A 21,739-nucleotide genomic window follows, 5' to 3' on the forward strand; every position below is an offset into this window, starting at 1 on the left:
CACCATTGTTCTGCCCGGACGCTGAGGTCCAGCGCCAAGGGCCTTCTGGCGGTTCGCTCGCTGTGAGAAGCCAAGTTACAGGGAACCAGGCAGAGGGCCTTCTCGGTGGTGGCGCCCGCCCTGTGGAACGCCCTCCCACCAGATGTCAAAGAGAACAACAACTACCAAACTTTTAGAAGACACCTGAAGGCAGCCCTGTTTAGGGAAGCTTTTAATGTTTAACAGACCACTGTATTTTAATACTTTGTTGGAAGCCGCCCAGGGTGGCTGGGGAGACCCAGCCAGATGGTCAGGGTATAAATAATAAATTATTATTATTACAGTGGTACCTCGGGATGCGAACGGGATCCGTTCCGGAGCCCCGTTTGCATCCTGAACGCAACGTAAGCAGTGACGGCGCGTCTGTGCGGGTCACGTTTTGCCGCTTCCGCGCATGCGCGTGACGTCGTTTTGAGCGTCTGCGCATGCGCGAGTGGCGAAACCCGGAAGTAACGCGCTCCGTTACTTCCAGGTTGCTGTGGAGTGCAACTCTAACACGCTCAACCCGAAGCACATTCAACCCGAGGTAAGACTGTATTATTATTATTATTATTATTATTATTATTATTATTATTATTATTAAGCCAGCCATTGCGTCTCAGTTTGACCTACCTCACAGCTTGTTGTGGGGACTAAATAAACAGTGTACGCCACTGGAGGGGAAAAGGTGGGATATTCAAAGCTGCAAATAAATAAATATATGCTGCAAACGAATGAAGGCTTAAAAGCACTCACTGTTCCATGAACTTCAGGGTCAGCGCAGTGGTGGTGCGAGCCACGGCCTGGATTTCGGACGCTCCGTGGCAGCTGTAGGAATTGCCGCAGTGTGCGTATATCCCCGCCAGTTCGGTGGCCCCTTCTGCGATGGCCTTGGCAAGCTCCAGGGCAGCGGGGTCCGAATGCCTCAGGCCGGCTGGAATTAAAGCGGAGAAAAAGGGATGGGAGAGGCATAGCACACAAGTTTTCTGGCTGGTGCCCGTTGGGACTTGATAGGGCGGAAAGCAAACTATGGCAAGTTCTTAAAGAAATGGGAGTGCCTGATCACCCCATTTGTCTCCTGAGAAATCTATATGTGGGACAAGAAGCTACAGATAGAACTGGATATGGAACAGCTGATTGGTTCAAAATGGGGAAAGGAGTACAGCAAGGCGAAAAGCGATGACAAACCTAGACAGCATCTTAAAAAGCAGAGACATCGCCTTGCCAACAAAGGTCCGTATAGTTAAAGCTCTGGTTTTCCCAGTAGTGATGTATGGAAGTGAGAGCTGGACCACTTCTGAATTCTGGTGCTGGAGGAGACTCTTGAGAGTCCCATGGACTGCAAGAAGATCAAACCGATCCATTCTGAAGGAAATCAGCCCTGAGTGCTCACTGGAAGGACAGATCGTGAAGCTGAGGCTCCAAGACTTTGGCCACCTCAGGAGAAGAGAAGACTCCCCGGAAAAGACCCTGATGTTGGGAAAGATGGAGGGCACAAGGAGAAGGGGACGGCGGAGGATGAGATGGTTGGACAGTGTTCTGGAAGCTACCAGCATGAGTTTGAGCAAACTGCGGGAGGCCGTGGAAGACAGGAGGGCCTGGCGTGCTCTGGTCCAGGGGGTCACAAAGAGGCAGACACGACTAAACGACTAAACAACAACAACAAGGGGGCGCCACAGAGCCAACGATTGCAGGAGTTGTCCCATGTTTGCTTCCATCCTCCTCCCAGCTGAGTTCCACAAGCAGCAGCGAGGAGGAGGAAGCTGTGGCTCCGCCCCTTGTCTCCAAGCCCCACCCCAAACCCCCAGGCTCCGCCATGCATGGGGAGTCCATAGAATCGTAGAGCTGGAAGGGAGAATCATATAGTCCCTTCCTCCAGCAATGCAAGGATGTTTTGCCCAACATGGGGCTCAACCCACACAACCCTGAGATTAAGAAACTCATGCAAACTTTTCCAGCAGGGGGCCGGTCCACTGCCCCTCACACCTTGTGGGGGGCCGGACTATATTTTGACAAAAATAATGATGAACGAATTCCTATGCCCCACAAATAAACCAGAGATGCATTTTAAATAAAAGGACACATTCTACTCATGTGAAAACATGCTGATTCCTGGACCGTCCACAGGCCGGATTTGAAGGCGATTGGGCCGGATCCGGCCCTCGAGCCTTAGTTTGCCTACCCATGGGCTGAGCTACGTAGCTGCATGAAAGGGGTGCTAAATTGTTCAACTTCTGACTTCCCAAAATGAGAGGGGTGCTCAAAAGTCGCAACACGACCGGAGAATTCAACAGATATTTTGGTTTCGTTAATACGGTCGTGGGGAAAAGAAAACGCGCCCTCTCTGAATTCTGTGGTTGTACAGATCAGAACATGATTAACAGCCACTTGTTCCTTAGCAGGTCTTAAAACTAGTTAAATGCAACCTCAGATGAAAAATGACACATGACATATTACTCCGTGTCATGATTTATTTAACAGAAATAAAGCCAAAATGGGAAAAACCATGTGGGAAAAACTAAGCACACCTTTACTGCTTTCACAGTAATTAAGCCCTCGCTTTATTGGCCGAGGGAGCCAGCGTACAGCTTCCGGGTCATGTGGCCAGCAGGACTAAGCCACTTCTGGCAAACCAGAGCAGCACATGGAAACGGCGTTTACCTTCCCGCCGGAGTGGTATCTATTTATCTACTTGCACTTTGTGCTTTTGAACTGCTAGGTTCTTTGAGGCCAGGGGCGGTCCCGACGCCCAGGTGACCCGCCTCTCCTGGCCTTAAGGCGAGCACTCCTCCTGGGAGAAACCAGTTCCCTCTGCCTCTCTGCCCTGAGCCTCTGCAGCTCAGGAGAGGCTGGAGGGTTACTGGACCCAAGGGGAGACTCACTTTCCCCTGACAGGGCTGGGAGAGGAGCACCTGCAGGCAATGGGTCCTCCATCACCTCCGGAGCCAGAGTGCAGTCACCTGGTGCCTGCTCCTGAGGATCTGGCACAGGTGCAGGCGCCTCAGATTCAAGGCCCTGCCCCGGCTCAGCCGGCCCTGGAGGTGGGGACTCCTGTGCAGGCTGGGATTCCTCCGGTTCAGCCTCAAGCCATCACACCTAGGCTCTGTGGTTTAACCCACAGCGCCATCCACGTCCCTAGTATTAAGTTCCGCCCCCCAAAATGAGTTGCCCTGCGCCAGGCACCCTGGCAGAGCGGGTGCTGGCCTGCCCCCGGCAAGAGCCCCCGGTACCTCGGTGGTTTTCGCAGTCGATCTTCAGCCATACTTTCCAGCGTTTTCCGTGGCTCAAGGGCCTCTTCTTCAGGAGGGAGAGCGCCGTGTGGCTGTCCACTAGGACATGGAAGGCATCCAGCCTCTCGGCCAAGGCTGCACACTCTTCCACCTTGTCAAAAGGCAGAGGGTAGGCATAGAGGATGTTGTCAAAGCCGCCATCGGCGAAGAACCGCCCTTCGGCCAACGTGGACACCACAATCTTCCTCAGGGTGCCTCCGGTCATGAGACTTCCACCCTCCCTGAGGGAAGAACGCAATTACAATTATTATATATATTCATTTCCCCCTTTAATATTTACAATTTAAAGTACAGTGGTACCTTGGTTCTCAAACGCCTTGGTACTCAAACAACATGGAACCCAAATACTGCAAACCTGGAAGTAGGTGTTCCGGTTTGCGAACGTTTTTCGGAAGTCAAACGTGCTCCGTTTTGAGTCTTACACTTCCAATTTGAGTGTCACACTTCCGTTTTGAGTGTTACGCTGAGGTCTGTTTGTTTTTCCTCTTTATTTTGTGTTTTTGTGGCTCTTTTTTGTTTTGTTTTTGTGACTGTGTGGAGCCCAGTTCAGCTACTGATGGATTGATTGTGTGACTGCAGTACATTGTTTATTGCTTTCATTTTATGGATCAATGGTCTCGTTAGAGAGTAAAATTCATGTGAAATTGCTGTTTTAGGGGTTGTTTTTAAAGGTCTGGAATGGATTAATCCATTTTGCATTACTTTCTATGGGAAACCACGCCTTGGTTTTGGAACGCTTTGGTTTTGGAACGGACTTCCAAAACGGATTAAGTTTGAGAACCAAGGTACCACTGTACTCGTTTTTACATCCTTAAGGTATCAGTGACTTCCCTTCTACTCTTTCCATGCACACTCCACACACACTCCGTAGCAGCCCGGGGCCCTGGCAACCCACGTTACACCACTGCCATAAACTGGATCTGCAAAACCATAAAAACTTTTCTCCGTCAAAATTGACCGGGAAGATTAGACACCAAGAAGACAATTTATTTTAGAAATGAATGGATTAACTTTACAGAATATATGAAGGGGCATTGCAAACATTTAAAAATGTTAGTAGGATTGGATTAGCACTTGTAATATAATTTGATAAAGGGTACTGAAAAAGGGACGTGGGACGTGAGTGGCGCTGTGGGTTAAACCACAGAGCCTAGAACTTGCCGATCAGAAGGTCGGCGGTTCGAATCCCCGCGACGGGGTGAGCTCCCATTGCTCAGTCCCTGCTCCTGCCAACCTAGCAGTTCGAAAGCACCTCAAAGTGCAAGTAGATAAATAGGTACAGCTCCGGCGGGAAGGTAAACGGCGTTTCCGTGCGCTGCTCTGGTTTGCCAGAAGCGGCTTAGTCATGCTGGCCACATGACCCGGAAGCTGTACGCCGGCTCCCTCGGCCAGTAAAGTGAGAAGAGCGCCGCAACCCCAGATTTGGACAAGACTGGACCTAATGGTCAGGGGTCCCTTTACCTTTACCTATTGAAAAAGGAGACTTAATAGATTGGATAAAAGGATAGAAATGCAATAAATCCTTGGGAATTTCCTTCTGGGGCTTCTCAGGCGGCAACACAACGCAGAACCTATCCTTTCTCCTACACATGAGAGACCAATTACAGAGTCAGTTCGGGAAACCCAGACAAGGAATCCACCGGCTGCTCAGACCGTCTCCCAGCAGATTAGCAAAATGTGGAACAGATCTGGCGAGCTCAAGATACAAAATTCCTGCAAAAAAGCAAGGGGCAGGGTGGCGATGGCCTTTGGGCTATAAAAGGATGATTATAAACAAATGATAGGGTAATATGCGAAGATTGGGGGGAAAGCTTTGCAAAGTTTGGAGCAGATTTCAAGCCGTAAGTGTGGGATTTCGATATCCGGTTCCTTTTTCAGGATTCAGAATTCGATTTACAGTGATACGTTGGTTCTCAAGCTTAATTCGTTCTGGAAGTCCGTTCCAAAACCAAAGCGTTCCAAAACCAAGGCGTGCTGTAATGCGAAACGGATTAATCCGTTCCAGATTTTAAAAACCCCTAAAACAGAAATTTAACATGGATTTTACAATCTAATGAGACCACTGATCCATAAAATGAAAGCAATAAACAATGTATTGCAGTCACACAATCAATCAATCAATCAATCAATCAGTAGCTGAACTGAGTTCCACACAATCACAAAAACAAAACGAAAAAGAGCCACAAAAACACAAAATACATAGCAATAACAGGCAGACCTCAGCATAACACTCAAAATGGAAGCGTGACACCCAAATCGGAAGCGTAACACTCAAAACGGAGCACGTTTGGCTTCCAAAAAAAGTTCGCAAACTGGAACACATACTTCCGGGTTTGCGGTGTTTGTGTTCCAAGTTGTTTGAGTACCAAGGCATTTGAGAACCAAGGTACCACAAAAATGGAAGCAAGAAGAATTACTGACAAAAGAAGAATGGAGGATGAAATTGATGGACTATGCAGAGTTGGATAAACTAACCGGCAGAATTCGAAACCTGTGGGACCAGAGATTCACAGAAGACTGGTGTAAATTTACGGACTATTTGAAAAGTAATTGTGATGACTAGATTACGTTTGTAGGTTTGCAAGAAGTTTTGTGAGGTAAATTATTTGAATTATTGCAAAAATGGTTAAAGAGGTATATTGTGAGTTAAGATAATTAAAGGCAATAGGAATTTAAGAAATGCAGAAGAAATGATAAAAATGGTGGATCATCAGAGTCCAAAAAGGTTGTATAAGATGGGAAGTTCTGTGGAATGTATAATAATTGGTATGTTGAAATTAATAAAAATTATATATATATTAAAAAATAGAACCAAGGTACAACTGTACTTTGACTTGCCAAATTGCAAGCAAGGTGGTAATGTGATCTCTCACTTTGCCCCGCCTGTAATTTATTATTACAATCCAATATGGTGCCACTCACAGCGTTTTGTGGGTTTTCATGTGGGGCCTCAAGACCACGCCCAGGGCCTTGCAGCGGTCCCTCATCTTCTCGGCGTTCCTCTTCGCCGTGTCCAGGTCCACAGTGAATGCCGGGCTCGGCAGCTCTCCCACGGGTCTCCCAGTCCACATCTGTCAGGAGGAGAAACTTGGCAGACGATCCTCGCGAATGGCACAAAGGAGGCTTAAAGGTAAAGGGACCCCTGACCATTAGGTCCAGTTGCGGACGACTCTGGGGTTGCGGCGCTCATCTCGCTTTATTGGCCGAGGGAGCCGGCGTACAGGTTCCGGGTCATGTGGCCAGCATGACTGAGCCGCTTCTGGCGAACCAGAGCAGCGCATGGAAATGCCATTTACCTTCCCGCCAGAGTGGTACCTATTTATCTACTTGCACTTTGACGTGCTTTCAAACTGCTAGGTTGGCAGGAGCAGGGACCGAGCAACGGGAGCTCACTCCGTTGCGGGGATTCAAACCGCCGACCTTCTGATCAGCAAGCCCTAGGCTCTGTGGTTTAACCCACAGCGCAGCACCCAAATGGAAAGCTCAGCTGGTGCTATCAGAGCGTGGTGGCAATAACCCCAAGGTTGCAGCTATCACCAGATCTGGTTTAATGTCTGACCTGCCTGCCGGTGGCCAGAGCCTCCGTCCTGACATGCAAGGTCTAAACCCAGAGCTGGGAATTGTTGGCCATCCAGGTGATGCGGAACTACAACTCCCATCAGCCCTAGCAGGCATGGCTAGTGGTCAGGGATGATGGGAGCTGTAGTTCAGCAGAATCAGCCTGCATAGCCTTAGAGCAGCGGTTCTCAACCTGTGGGTCCCCAGATGTTGTTGGACTACAACTCCCATCGTCCATGAGCTCTGGCCTTGCTTGCTGGGGTGATGGGAGTTGTAGTTCAACAACATCGGGGGACCCACAAGTTGAGAAAGGCTGGCTTAGGGTGTTGTGCTGATAACAAGGTTGCAGGTTTGATCCCATTTGGGACAGCTGCATACTCCTGCATTGCAGAGATCCTGTTAGCTGGTCCCGTTAGCTAGCGATGATGGGAATTGTAGTCCCAAAACAGCTGGAGGGCCAAGTTTGGCCATCACTGATCTAATCAATGCAAACCTGTGGCAATCTTTTGGCCAACGTAGCCTATTAGCCACTGGGCAACCCAGCCAGATGGGTGGGGTATAAATAATAAAATTATAATTAAAATTATGTTGGGTGCCCACCAACTCGTCTCCTCCTCCTCCAAAAGATGCATCCGTATCATCTTGTGTCTCTGATCTTTGAGAAGACGCAAAAATCTTATCAGAAAACTCTCCTGATGATCTTGTTCTCTGAACCCCAGTGCAAAGGAGAAGAAGGGCACGAAAGAACAGTGGCAAGAAAAATTGATGACTTATGCAGAACTGGTTAAATTGACATACAAACTGCGAGACAAGGACAACTGGGACTTTAAGGAAGAATGGGAGCTTTTTTACAAATTATCTAAAAAGACAACAAAATGAAGTGGAACTCCTTGGCAGGCTTTGAATAAACACACACAAATTTATTGGTTGATAACATGATAGATAGATAATGTAAGGATATGTACAAGTTTATAACAAGCAGGGAATAATATGTGCTATGAAATCAGAGAGAGGAGCTGAGGGAAGTCTGGATGGGGAGGGTTTAATGGGGGAAAATAATGAATATGGTATATGTCAGGGGTTTAGGAGCAGAAGCACGGGCAAGGGAGGAAACAGAGAGCGAAGGGGAGGAGGCAGAAGAAAAGATGAGTGACGACGACGACCCGAGATCTCCTAGTCTTTCCAGTGAATCAGAGGATTCACAGAAAGGAGCACCAGTGGCCAGGGCAAGGGGGGAGTCTAGGGGGGCACCCCAGGAAGACAGAGCCAGAGAGGACTCAGGGGGGAGCAGCTGGAAATCGGGACCAGCGTCACCGCCAGGAAGCAGGGAAGAGGAAGGGAGCCAGGGGGGAAGCGCTGGCAGCTCACCACAGGAGGGAGGACATGAGTCAGGAGTGGCCACACCTCCACAGGAGGGAGGACATGAGTCGGGGATGGCCACACCTCCATCGGGGAGCGAAGAAACGGTTGAGAGGAAAGTGGAAGGTTGGGCGCGCGCGCCAAGTTCAAATGCAGAGGAAGGCGGCGCAGTAAGCAGCCCCGAAAGAGAGCCAGGTCCTAAAGCCCGGCGCAAGGAGGCAGGAGGGTCTGGGTCAGCGTCAGAAGAATCCCGGAAGGAAGAAGCCCCGGGGGGTAGAGGGACCCAGAGGAGGACAGTCAGGAGGAAAAGGTGGAGCAAGGCTAGGATATTAAGTTGGTGCACACAGGGCGGAGACTCAGACGGAGCTTCGCCGACCTAGCTACTAGGCGTAGAGTTGCGCGCAGCAGCGTGAGAATGGAAACTGTAATTCAATAAAGACTTTTACTTAATGACCGCTGGCTAGCGTGATCCTCTGTGAGCTAGGATCTTCAAGCAGCTCTGACAGTAAGCTCCGTCTCCACTTGTGGGCATCTACAGCCTCGAGGAGGGGAGAGACACAGGTGCCTACTAGCAAGCTCACGAACGGCAGACGACATGACGGCTGAGCAGCAGATAGAGGAACTCAGAAACGCGGTGGCACAACTGAACGCCGAGGCTCTAGCATCCAGGAAGAGGGAGGAGGAAGCAGCCGCAGCCTGCAGGGATCTCCAGGTCAGGTTAGACGTGCTGACAAAGCAGACACCCCGGCAGGAGGGCATTGGGTTGGCGAGACGGACAGGCGGGCTGGTCTCTCACTTCGATGGGAACCTGCAACAGTATCCCAACTTTAGAGCCGACGTACTGTGCGCACTGCAACTGCTGCATAAAGACTTTAGAGATGAACAAGAGAGAGTGGGGTTCATCATGTCCCATCTGCATGGGGATGCGAGAGCATGGCTACGCAATTTATGGAGAGATAAGGATCCGGCGCTACAGAATGCAGATGCCTTTATTAAAGCGATGGATGGGTGTTTTTTATCAAGTATTGACGTGGATCTTGCACGGAAGGAGGTGCATGGGCTGAGACAAGGGAGGGCCAGCGTCAGGCAGTACCATGCCCGCTTTTTCGCCTTGGTCAGTGCCCTGGAATGGGACAGAGATTCGGCTCCTGTAAGAGACCTCTTTTGGGAGGGGCTGCATAACTCGATTAAAGATGAGATCGCCAGGGGGGAGAGACCCCGAACCACCCAGGAGGTCGTTCAGAGGGCACTGGCAGTGGGGGTGAGGCTGGAAGGACGTCCGTGGAACAGGGACGAAGGGCGTGGAGGGCGCGAACCAGCCGGGGGCCCCTCCTTCTTTCCCAGGGAAGCAGCGCGGGCGCAATCCACGCCTCCGCCAGGAGGAGGAGCCGAACCTATGGAGGTGGGAGGTGCAAGGGCTCAGTCAGCAACCAGAGCCCTAGCACCAACAGCAGTGAAAGCGAAGCCTCCTAGAGGGAACAGGAAGTGTTACGTCTGTGAGGAGCCAGGGCATATGGCGAAAGAGTGTCCCCAGAGGCCCCACAAGCTCACTGCAGCCTCAGCAATGGTGACTGCAGCAACACAGCAAGGAGGACCACAGCAGGGAAACGAGGCTGTCTGGCTGGAGGAAGAGGCACTGGGGCCCAGCCAGACGTGTTAGTGACGCAGTCCCCAGCGATTTTACAGCCCGTGAACCCCCTCCCGCCCAAACCAGTAGTGAGGCTCACAGCGTCTCTCCAACTGCCCAATGGAATCACCATGGACGTGCCAATCACCATTGACTCAGGCAGCAATGCGGACTTTATAGGGCAGGACTTTGTCGACAGGCACGCTGTGCAGTTGCTGCCGGCCACACTGCCCCTGCAGGTTGTCACGGTGGATGGCAGGGAGCTGCTCGGGGGGCAAGTGGTGAAGCAGACGCCACCAATGGTGATGCGACTTGGGAATCACAGAGAAATCATCAGCTTCAACGTCACTCGACTATCTGACACGCCCATTGTATTGGGCATGAGTTGGCTGGACAAGCACAGCCCAGCGATGGCTTGGTACCAGAGGCAGCTGACCTTCGGCTCTTCCTTTTGTGCTGAACACTGCATCGTGCCCAGGCAGGAAGGAGAGGAAGAGGAGTCACAGCTGCTGCTAGGCACGCTGCAAGCGATTCCACACAAGTACGCTGAATTTTTGGAAGTTTTCTGCGAGAAGGAGGCAGACAGGCTACCCCCTCACAGACCATATGACTGCAAAATTGACCTGCTGCCGGGGGCGGCGCTGCCTAAAGGGAAACTGTATTCCATGTCAGAGGACGAACTGCAGGAACTCAAAGAGTTCATTGACCATAATTTGCAACGCGGCTTCATCCGGGAGTCCAGGGCAGTGGGGGGCAGTCCCGTATTCTTTGTTAAGAAGCGGGACACGCCCCAGAAAAGACTGGTAGTGGATTACAGGATTTTGAACAGTCTGACTAGGCCATCGGACTTCCCCATGCCCCGTATTGACGACCTCCTCGCAAAGGTACGGAAGGGAAAAGTGTTCACCAAGTTAGACCTGCGGGGGGCGTACAACCTCATTCGCATGCGGGAAGGAGATGAGTGGAAGACAGCCATGTTCACGCCACTGGGGACCTACGAATATAGAGTTATGCCTTTTGGATTGCAAAATGGCTCCCACGTTTTTCAAGCGTTTATGCATCACGTGTTGGCGGGACTTCTCTACAAGACGTGCGTCTGTTTCTTAGATGACATCCTGATCTTTTCGGAGTCGCAGCAGGAGCATGACGGACACGTCAAGGAAGTGCTGAGCAGGCTAAAGCAACATAGGCTCTACGCCAAGCTGGAGAAGTGCCAATTTGACGTGCCGGAGGTGGATTTTCTGGGCTACAAGCTGTCTGACAAGGGGCTCGCCATGGACAGTGCCAAGGTTCGAGCGGTGTTGGATTGGAAGAGTCCGCGCAACCGGAAGGAGGTCCAACGGTTCGTCGGCTTTGCGAACTTCTATCGCAAGTTTATCAAGGGCTTCGCGATGCAGACAGCGGCCATCACTGACACGCTTAGCTCCAAGAAGAAGAAGTTCGTTTGGACAGCGCAGGCGGAGCAGTCCTTTCAGGCACTCAAGCGTCTCTTCGCGTCGGAAGAGCAGCTGCTTCATGTCAACCCCAGCAAGCCGATGAGGGTGGAGACAGACGCCTCGGACAGAGCCGTGGGGGCGGTCCTGTTGCAGAAAGACCCGCAGGGGGTGTGGCGACCGGGAGCGTTTTACTCCAGGAAGCTCAGCAAGTCCGAACAGAACTACACCATCTGGGACAGGGAGTTGCTGGCCATTCACGCAGCGTTCAAGGCGTGGAGGCACTTTCTGATCGGCGCCAAGCACACGGTGCAGGTTTGCACGGACCACAAGAATCTAGAGCACTGGCGCACGGCACAGTTCCTGAACCAGAGGCAGATACGTTGGGCTGAGTTCTTTGCAAACTTCGACTTCCGAATAGAGTATGTCCCGGGGGACACCAACATCATGGCAGACGCTCTCTCCCGTAAGCCACAGTATCTGGAGGACGCAACACCAGCGGCCGCCATGCACATCTTCGCACCAGCAGTGTGGGCGTGCGCCGCGGCGACCGTGGACCTAGAGGCGGTGCGACGTGCGTTGCAGGAGGACTCCTTCGCACAAGCAAAGATGGCAGAGGTGCAAAGGGGCAAGGCAGCGGCCGACGGTTTCCGGCTACGAGATGGATTGCTCATCCGAAAAGGGGCCATCTACGTGCCGGGAGACGAACTTCGAGCCAAGGTGCTGCAGCAGCTGCACGACGCGCCCACGGCCGGGCACTTTGGCAAGGAGAGGACGGTGGAATTAGTAGCCAGGGATTTCTGGTGGCCGGGAATGAGAGGGGAGGTCGCAGACTACGTGGCGAGGTGCGACACCTGCCAGAGGGCCAAACCAGTGCACAAACCGCCGGCCGGACTGTTGGAACCGCTGCAAACACCGTTCGAACCATGGGAGAGAGTGGCCCTGGACTTTGTCACGGATCTGCCCAGCTCAAGGGGCAAGACGGCAGTGCTGGTGGTGGTGGACCTGTTTTCCAAGATGGCGCATTTCATTCCGTGTGCGAAGGTGGCCACGGCGGAGCAAACCGCCAAACTGTTCATAGACCACGTGTTCAAGGTTCACGGTCTGCCACGGTCTATTCTGTCCGACCGGGGGCGGCAGTTCATCTCGAATTTCTGGCAGAAGCTGATGGGCTTCCTGAACGTCAAGATCAACCTGGCGTCGGCGAGACACCCGCAGACCAACGGGCAAGCGGAGCGGGTCAATGCCATCATGCAGCAGTACCTGAGATGTTATGCAAATCAACAGCCTGCGACGTGGGTGGATTACCTACCGCTTGCCGAGTTCGCCTACAACAACACGAAGCACGTGTCCACGGGGGTCACGCCGTTCTTCGCCAACAACGGGAGGCACCCCAGAACCTTCCCGGGACTGGAAAGAATGGGGGAGGGGGAGCCGCAGACAGCAGATGCGTTCGCGTCGGAGCTGCAGGAGGTCCACGATCAGCTGAGGCGCCACCTGGAGCTGGCCAAGCACGCATACAAGGTACAAGCAGACAAGCACGGAAGGGTTGGAGAAGAGCTCCACGTGGGAGACTGGGTTTGGTTAGCAGCCCACGCAGTGCCGGCCAGGTCGTTGGCCAAGAAGAAACTAGGGCATAAGCAACTGGGGCCCTACCAAGTCGAAGAGCAGGTCAACCCGGTAGCTTTCAGACTGGCACTTCCGGAGGGTTCCAGAATGCATCCGGTATTCCACAGATCGGTGCTCACTCCCTACAAGGCACCGCACAGGTTCCAGGAACCCGGAACAGCGCCGAGTCCGGTCAGAGACAGAACAGGGCACGCGGAAGTGGCACAGAAGGAGCGCATCAACGAAGTCACTGAGATTTTGGACTCCAGATGGGGGGAAGAGGGGGTAGAATACTTTCTCGCCAAGGAGGGCACCCCGGCCAGTGCGAACAGCTGGGTGCCGGGCTACGCCTTGGACGAACCTCTCCTCAAAGACGAGTTTCATGCCCTCTTTCCCCATAGACCTATGCCAGCAGAATGTTTTGACGACTGGCTTTTCACGCCCACACTTTCGGCCAGCACTTTCCGGGGGTTCGACTCGGACGAGGACCCGACACAAGACGTCCGTTCCCCGGAGGGGTCACCCTCGGGATCTGCATCAGAACCCTCGTATTGGTGGGACGATAGGCCAGAGGAGCAGTGGCGCAGACGGTGGCTGGAAGGCCCAGGACGAGCAACACCGACAGGAGGAAGTGAGGGAGAGACGGACATGGACGTTTTCGGGGACGACCCTGGTTTCGAGCACGGCGGCACAGAGATGGAAGCGGAGGTGACTGTCGTCGACGAGAGCGGGGAGGAAGACCCAGGAGACTTCAGATGGAGGCCTGCCACGGGAAGCGACCGATACCCGACGTTCGTCCCTTTGCAACAGCAGCCCCCAGCTCCAGCACCGGAAGGAGGGGAGGGGGGAATGGGGGGCTTCGAGGGGGGGATGGATGTCAGGGGTTTAGGAGCAGAAGCACGGGCAAGGGAGGAAACAGAGAGCGAAGGGGAGGAGGCAGAAGAAAAGATGAGTGACGACGACGACCCGAGATCTCCTAGTCTTTCCAGTGAATCAGAGGATTCACAGAAAGGAGCACCAGTGGCCAGGGCAAGGGGGGAGTCTAGGGGGGCACCCCAGGAAGACAGAGCCAGAGAGGACTCAGGGGGGAGCAGCTGGAAATCGGGACCAGCGTCACCGCCAGGAAGCAGGGAAGAGGAAGGGAGCCAGGGGGGAAGCGCTGGCAGCTCACCACAGGAGGGAGGACATGAGTCAGGAGTGGCCACACCTCCACAGGAGGGAGGACATGAGTCGGGGATGGCCACACCTCCATCGGGGAGCGAAGAAACGGTTGAGAGGAAAGTGGAAGGTTGGGCGCGCGCGCCAAGTTCAAATGCAGAGGAAGGCGGCGCAGTAAGCAGCCCCGAAAGAGAGCCAGGTCCTAAAGCCCGGCGCAAGGAGGCAGGAGGGTCTGGGTCAGCGTCAGAAGAATCCCGGAAGGAAGAAGCCCCGGGGGGTAGAGGGACCCAGAGGAGGACAGTCAGGAGGAAAAGGTGGAGCAAGGCTAGGATATTAAGTTGGTGCACACAGGGCGGAGACTCAGACGGAGCTTCGCCGACCTAGCTACTAGGCGTAGAGTTGCGCGCAGCAGCGTGAGAATGGAAACTGTAATTCAATAAAGACTTTTACTTAATGACCGCTGGCTAGCGTGATCCTCTGTGAGCTAGGATCTTCAAGCAGCTCTGACAGTATATTTTGAAGTTTTTGTTTTGCTGAAATTGTTAATAAAAAATAATTTTTTAAAAAACAAAAACAAAGGGCAGGAAGGGATCTTGAAAGAGGCCAAGAGAACAGCCGGACAGCACAATAGAATTCTTGGCTGCTTCAGGGGAACAGACAATTTTGCATTTGAGGCTGGATGGAAGGGAAATTTATCCTTCTGCAAAAAGAAAGGGAAGGTTTTCTTTTTGCCTGCCGGCCTGTCTCGAGACACTTAAGGAAACGGAATGAAATCTTAATTTGGAAAGAATAAGTGTACCTTAGCAGGGCTGCTTTCACTCAGATTCAGCTGCTCTTAAGTTGGGTAAAGTCCACTTTTGCAGCATAGAGACAGCTGGTGGCTGAGGTCATATGACATGGGGGCGGGACATTGGGGGGTGTTGGCTTTGCCGGGAGCCCCATTGGCTTATCCAAAGGGGGTACAAGACCCACCTCTTCTTCCTATTGAATTAATCGCTTGCCACTCCAAAATCAAAACACAGAAACCGACGTAAGTTAATGCAGAAAAGCAGCTCTAACGCTTGCATGTCTGTGCACTGGTGAAAAGACATTTTGCAAAACCCAAGAAAGAAAAAGGACTTTGTTTTTGTTTTTTTAAATGAGGAAATGTTTAATGCATGCTTTGCAAGCTTTGTGTATAGGTTTTTACATTAGTTGATCTTCTAAAGGTCACTTGTAACAACAACATGTATAAGGTTTCAAAATTGGACGGTTAAGAATGTAAGATTTTTACGGACGTGCATGAATAAGTATATAAGAATGGAACCAGGAGGGGGAGTGGAGGGAAGTCAGTTAAGATCTATGATTTAAATTTTTGACGATGGTGTTCTCTTTTTTATTTTTTTGTTATTATAAAATTAATAAGTTGTATCTAGCTTTGCACAAATGGCTTAGGATTTTTAATCTTGTGTCCTTTTTCTTCTTCTGCTGCTGTCAGTGCAACTGAGTTTAGTGCCTCAATAAGTCTGACGAGGAGGACTGTGGTTGCCAAAAGCTTGCGTCACTACAACCAACGTGTGAGCCTTTAAGGTGTTGCAAGTTATATAAAACAAAGAGACTTGTGTCACCTTAAACCATATAAAAATCATACAGCCGTGCCACTGATGCTGTAAAAATTTTTAGTGAATGGTGCCGCTCAAATTGCTTAAAAATCTTTGCCGTTATATCCTTCTGGTTATCCTTTTCATAAAGTTTCAACTCACCTCAGGGAGGGTCTCTTGAAAAGAAACAAATAAATGATGGCAGTTTTGGGGCGAATGCAAAGAGGGGATGCCTAGAAGGTTGCCAACTTTTTCCAAAGAAGATTGGAAAATTAAATTAAAGGAATATGCTGAAATGGCAAAATTGACAATGAGACTAAGAGGAAGAGACAACAATGAATTCAAAGAAGATTGGAAGGACTTTATTGCATATACAGTGGTACCTCGGGTTACATACGTTTCAGGTTACATATGCTTCAGGTTACAGACTCCGCTAACTCAGAAATAGTACCTCGGGTTAAGAACTTTGCTTCAGGATGAGAACAGAAATCGTGCTCCGGCGGCGCGGCGGCAGCAGGAGGCCCCATTAGCTAAAGTGGTGCTTCAGGTTAAGAACAGTTTCAGGTTAAGAACAGACCTCCGGAACGAATTAAGTACTTAACCTGAGGTACCACTGTATACAGAAGCAATGTACACATGTTAATACATTAGCAGGGTTCTAGAACTACCAGGCAGCATCTTGAAAAGCGGAGACATCACCTTGCCAACAAAGGTCCGTATAGTTAAAGCTATGGTCTTCCCAGTAGTGATGTATGGAAGTGAGAGCTGGACCATAAAGAAGGCTGATCGCCGGAGAATTGATGCTTTTGGATTATAGTGCTGGAGGAGACTCTTGAGAGTCCCATGGACTGCAAGAAGACCAAACCTCTCCATTCTGAAGGAAATCAGCCCTGAGTGCTCACTGGAAGGACAGATCCTGAAGCTGAGGCTCCAAGACTTTGGCCACCTCATGAGAAGAGAAGACTCCCTGGAAAAGGCCCTGATGTTGGGAAAGATGGAGGGCACAAGGAGAAGGGGACGGCAGAGGACGAGATGGTGGGACAGTGTTCTTGAAGCTACCAGCATGAGTTTGACCAAACTGTGGGAGGCAGTGGAAGACAGGTGTTAAATTGTGGGTGAACATATCAGACGACACAGCAATTCTTCAAACAGCTTTTGTTTATTCACAAGCCAGAACAGAACTGAACTGAAGGGTTCAGTCAGCCTGCTTATATAGAGCTCCAGTACAACATTACTGTAACAACTTTCTAAAACTATCCAATCACTGAACATCACTTTTGATCCTTCATTTGCATAACTATCTACAGTATCCCCCTGCTGGCCCAGGGTGAGAACTTCAGTACATAACAACAGGAGTGCCTGGCGTGCTCTGGTCCATGGGGTCACGAAGAGTCGGACACGACTAAATGACTAAACAACAAAGAACTACTTGTAATTTTATTATGAATGGACAATAAGTAATTTTAGTGGTTTTTTAATTTACAATGGACTTGTGGCATGTTGATAAATAATAATGGAGCCAAGGAAGGGACTAGGGGGAAGTCAGTTTTTTGGTTTGGTTTTGAATTTGTATTGTTGTTTTATTTTTGTTATTTTTGGAAAATTAATAAAAATATTCCAAAAAAATACTAGGTTGCCAACTTTTTCAGCGGCCCCTGCTCCTCTGCCCTCCCTTCTGCAGCATGCAGCATCGTGCTGCTTGCCAGCACCACCAAAGCCTCCCAGTTTGCTCCCCTCAATTAAAAATATTGCAGGATCCCGCCCCAATATATTCATCCCAGGGCTTCAGTGCACGCCGGGCAGGATGGGGTTAACTCTGCCTTCAGCTGAGATTGCAGAACGAGGCTGTCGAGAGAAAGAGCCGATTGTGCCCGACCGCGCAACTTCTGCGCCTCGTCCCGGGAGGAGAGCCGCAGAGCTGCTCCGGACCGGGAGCACTTAATGGTCGCGCATGCGCGAGCTGGCCCCGACCGCCGGCGTTTATTCTTGTGGTGGCTGTCTCGCCCGCGCGCCGTTCTTTTCTAAGGGATGACTGCGCAGCGCCACCTGCCGGCAGGAGCGCGGAGAGCACAGGCTCGTTCCTCCTCTCTGACCGCTGCAACCCAGGGCAAGTTCTGGGATTTAGCAGAGCAGAATGCAAAATAAAATAAAATAGAATAAAATAAAATAATGCACGGTGAGCGGTTTTTTGCAGCTCTTGCACGGTTGCAATTGCGGAGGAAAGGTGTTCTGCAGCTGCAAAGCCCCCGTTGCAAGTCCCAGCATTTTCCTGCCTGCAAGATTTGGCAGGAGAGAGGGAGAGAAAGCAAAGGAGATGCGCTTCTCCCCGGGCAGTCAGCGCCAGGAGGCAGCAGGAACAGGAAAAAAGAGCTGGGGAGGTGCAAACTCTTGCAAAGGCGGAGTCAGGACTAGAAAAGGGCCATTGAAAGCCCTTCTGCTGCCTACAGCCACACCACCCTGAATGCACCCGATCCCGTCCGATCTCGGAAGTTAAGCAGGGTCGGGCCTGGTTAGTACTTGGATGGGAGACCGCCTGGGAATACTGGGTGCGGTAGGCATTTTTGCAATTTCCCCTTTTTGCAATTCAGACCGAGGAATCCCCTCTTTTTTATCAAAGTCCACGGGCTTTTGCCTTGAAAGGCACATTGGATGCAAAGAAACGCTCTCCCTTCCGTCTCACAATTTCCCCTGAAATTGCAGCCAGTTACACCGAATGGGAAATTCATGCATGGGAAAAATCTGCATCACATCTCCCTGTTAAGGTGTCAGAAGAGTCTTTCGATTTTTGGGGAAAAAAGAGATGGTTCCTGAGCTCTGAGATGGAAAAGTCGAAGTGACAATTTATGGGAGCAAAAGCAAGAATCTCACCATACATGACATTTCCAGGTAGTCTCCCATCCAGACCTGACGCTGCTTAACTTCCAAAATTAGATGGCACCCAGTAACATAGCTCTAGATGCAGCTGCTGTTTATAGGCTCACAGAACTGTCATTTTTTTATTTTTGCATTTCCACTTCCATTTCCCCAAAAATCTGCGGGCCTCTGAGTCACCTGGAAAGGCAGATTGGATGCCTAAAGTTGCAACCTGGTTTTTTTCACATGCATGCACCCCGCCGCATTCCAGACGCACGCGAGGTGTGCTTCCTAACCTGTCTGCAATTTCAGGAGAAATTGCGAGATGGGGTGAGACGATCGCCCTTGAATGAGGATGCAGGTGCTCACCTGGAGAGCTTTTTCGCACCCCAAGCCCAAGCTTGCGGAGCTGCACGTGAGATTCCCAGAGACATCTTGCTGCCTGTTGCATGTCTGAACCTAGAGCCACGTGTTTCTGCAAAAACAGGCCGCAGGAACCATTTCCTTGCTCCAAAAGTGTTAAGCTGCTGGCTGGTGGACATGCCCAAGGATTAAGGCTTTCTGGGAGATGATATATAATGAATTGAAAAAAGTATTTAAATATACCTTCTTGAAGAAACCAGAGGCCTTTCTCCTGGGCATAGTCGGCCAATCAGTGTTAAAGAAGGATAGAACTTTCTTTATGTATGCTACAACAGCAGCAAGAATACTTATTGCAAAGTATTGGAAGACACAAGATTTACCCACTCTGGAAGAATGGCAGATGAAAGTGATCGACTACACGGAACTGGTGGAAATGACTGGTAGAATCCGAGACCAGGGAGAAGAGTCGGTGGAAGAAGATTGGAAGAAATTTAAAGACTATTTAAAGTATTGCAAAATTAATGAATGTTAGAATGATGTTTGAATGAAGTTAAGTGGTTTCTAGCTGGTAATGATATAAAAGAATATGGAAAATTGGATTTTTAAATAGGTAACAATTTAATGTTATAATATATTAAGATCAAAGATCAGGATAATAAGGAGGGAAAGAAATTGCTGAATTAATTAATTGAATTGGAATACAAAAAAGGGAGGTGTGAGGAGGTCAGGGAAACAAGGATATGAATGTAAGATATGGAAAGGTTGATTTTTTATTTTTCTTTCTTTTTATCTGTGTACTTATTCTGTATTTTTCTTGTATTTTTATTTTTTTTATTTTTGTATTTTATTTTTGTATTTTTTGCTTTTATGTAATTCCTTTTTTGAAACTTTAATAAATATATATTAAAAAACAAAAACAAAACAAAAGTGTTAAGCTGCTGGAGCTCCCAGCTGCCTTTTCAATCTCTGGCTCTGCTTTTACAATATGCACATTAAACCGGGCGATTGCTTCTTTCTTTCCCAAATCTGCCTGCCTCTGAGCACTGTGGCTTTACGTGGGACATTGTGACACGGGCCCAAAAGCAGGGCCACAAACCTGAAACAGATCAGGAACTGTGGAAACGCATGATTCACTTCGATGGGAACTTATGTAGGTAACCCTCCAGGAAGAGGGTGCCTTTGTCAACCTGGTACCTTCCAAAAAAATTGGACTACCACTTCCATCAGGCTGTGCTGGTTGAGCCTGATGGGAGTTGTAGTCCTGAAGGGACAGGATACCCAAATCCTGTCTTTGAAGTCACCCCGAAGTCACCCTGAAGGAATGGGTTTCCCAAACCCAAAACTGACTGTGCAGGCATTTTTAAACTGCACCAAAATCCCCATTTCTCCTTAGCTAAAATGCATAAACTTTAGCCGTTGAGCAAATGCAAAACAAGAACACAGCTCTCTCCCTTATCAGTTTGACGGCAAGACTGGCCTTGACTTTACCAGTAGAACAGACACAGACATATCTTATGTCCTGACCACAAATGAAGCAGAGACCCAAGTCTGGGACTAACGCCAGAGCATGTTCTCAGAAGTAGTGACCTTTTGCTCCAAGATAGGAGTAGGAACAGGAATATCCTTTTATGGTCAGGAGTGCAGGAAGGAAATCCCTTTTATGGTTGAGAGTACCAGAGCAGGAACATATGTGATGTCAACCTGCATACATAGGCTGACGTGGTTGGAAGGAGGGAGAGGGTGCCTGGAGGATATAAATACTGCATGAAACTTGTCATTTCTTTGGACTTGCTGTGGACTAATCACGCAAGTGCCTTCTGCTATCTGGAGAGCAGAATAAACTCTTTCTTTGAACCAACTCGGTGTCATTTTGACTTCCTTCCTCCTGTCCCGGAGCAACGCAGACCCAGTGAACTCCAATAAGGCTACAACCCCAGGCCTCAAAACCAAATTTCCCCTTTCTTCTAAAACAGCTTTTCTCTGCTCTTCTCTGCTTTCTCACAAGATGCTGTTGCATAGGCAAAATGTTACTTTTACCAGTACGAGAGAGCTTCAAAAAGGCTAATGAATAGGCTCTGTCAGTGCCAAGAATACTCAGGCCTGGGGACTGATTCTTATTCGGTTGCAACACATCTTGGACACGCTGAACCGCAAGGCTCCTCAACCCCCTTGGCTTCTCATCCCCCTTTCCTGGGAAGGTCGCCAAGAGTCCCAAAGACAGGAGCTTTCTGTTCATGCTCAGGAAACTCATCATGGGACAGGGCTCCTGAGGAGGAGGAGAAAGGGGAGGGAACTGGAGGGGAATATATGCTCTGTGCAAATGACTGTGATAGCTCAGTTGGTTGGAGCATGGTGAACTTGTGCTAACCTGTAAGACCTATTGCAGTCGTTAAGAGTCGTCAACAGGCTCATCTCAGCTATCTGCCAATCACCCATTCCCACCACCCTTCTGAGTAATGCCCCTCCCCACCTTCTCACTATATAGAAGGATCTGGCAACTTCTGTTTCAGTGTATCTGAAGAAGTGTGCTTGCACACGAAAGCTCATACCAAGAACTAACTTAGTTGGTCTTTAAGGTGCTACTGGAAGAATTTTTTTTATTTTGACTATGGCAGACCAACACGGCTACCTATCTGTAACTTGTGCTAAGCTTGTGAGTTATCACGCTTGCTCCTTCTACCAGCCCGGATGGTAGAAATAAAGCTCTTTCTCTGAAATTATCCCTTGAGTGTCTGATTGACTCCCATTTCCCTGTCCTGGGCGCAATGCTCTTCCCACCCGAGGGCAAAGCCTCATAAGGCTACAGTCCAAAGAGTTGGCAATGACTGCCTTAATCTCTCAGGACTCGGAAGGAACAGCGAGAGCCGGACCAAAAGAACTCACAGGCTGCGC

General features: G+C 50.1%; 1 protein-coding gene across 2 annotated transcripts in view; it reads right to left on the reverse strand.

The window, feature by feature from the left end:
* The window catches only part of LOC310689437 (D-serine dehydratase-like), a 36,625-nt gene extending 21,685 nt beyond the window's left edge, over positions 1 to 14,940 (reverse strand). The window contains exons 1-4 of one of the 2 annotated variants that reach the window (XM_083467150.1): positions 14,851 to 14,940; positions 6,231 to 6,379; positions 3,249 to 3,529; positions 775 to 952 (exon numbers count right to left, since the gene is read on the reverse strand). In XM_083467150.1, the coding sequence (XP_083323276.1) occupies positions 775 to 952; positions 3,249 to 3,529; positions 6,231 to 6,379 (608 nt within the window). In that variant the 5' untranslated portion in view covers positions 14,851 to 14,940. Of the gene's footprint in view, positions 1 to 774; positions 953 to 3,248; positions 3,530 to 6,230; positions 6,432 to 14,850 lie in introns of both variants that reach the window. The other variant, XM_083467149.1, reaches the window with a different exon arrangement.
* Between the last annotated feature and the right edge of the window lie 6,799 nt (positions 14,941 to 21,739).

The sequence above is a fragment of the Podarcis liolepis genome, assembly GCF_965112155.1.
Source record: "Podarcis liolepis genome assembly, chromosome: 12".
NCBI classification, from domain to species: Eukaryota; Metazoa; Chordata; class Lepidosauria; order Squamata; family Lacertidae; genus Podarcis; species Podarcis liolepis.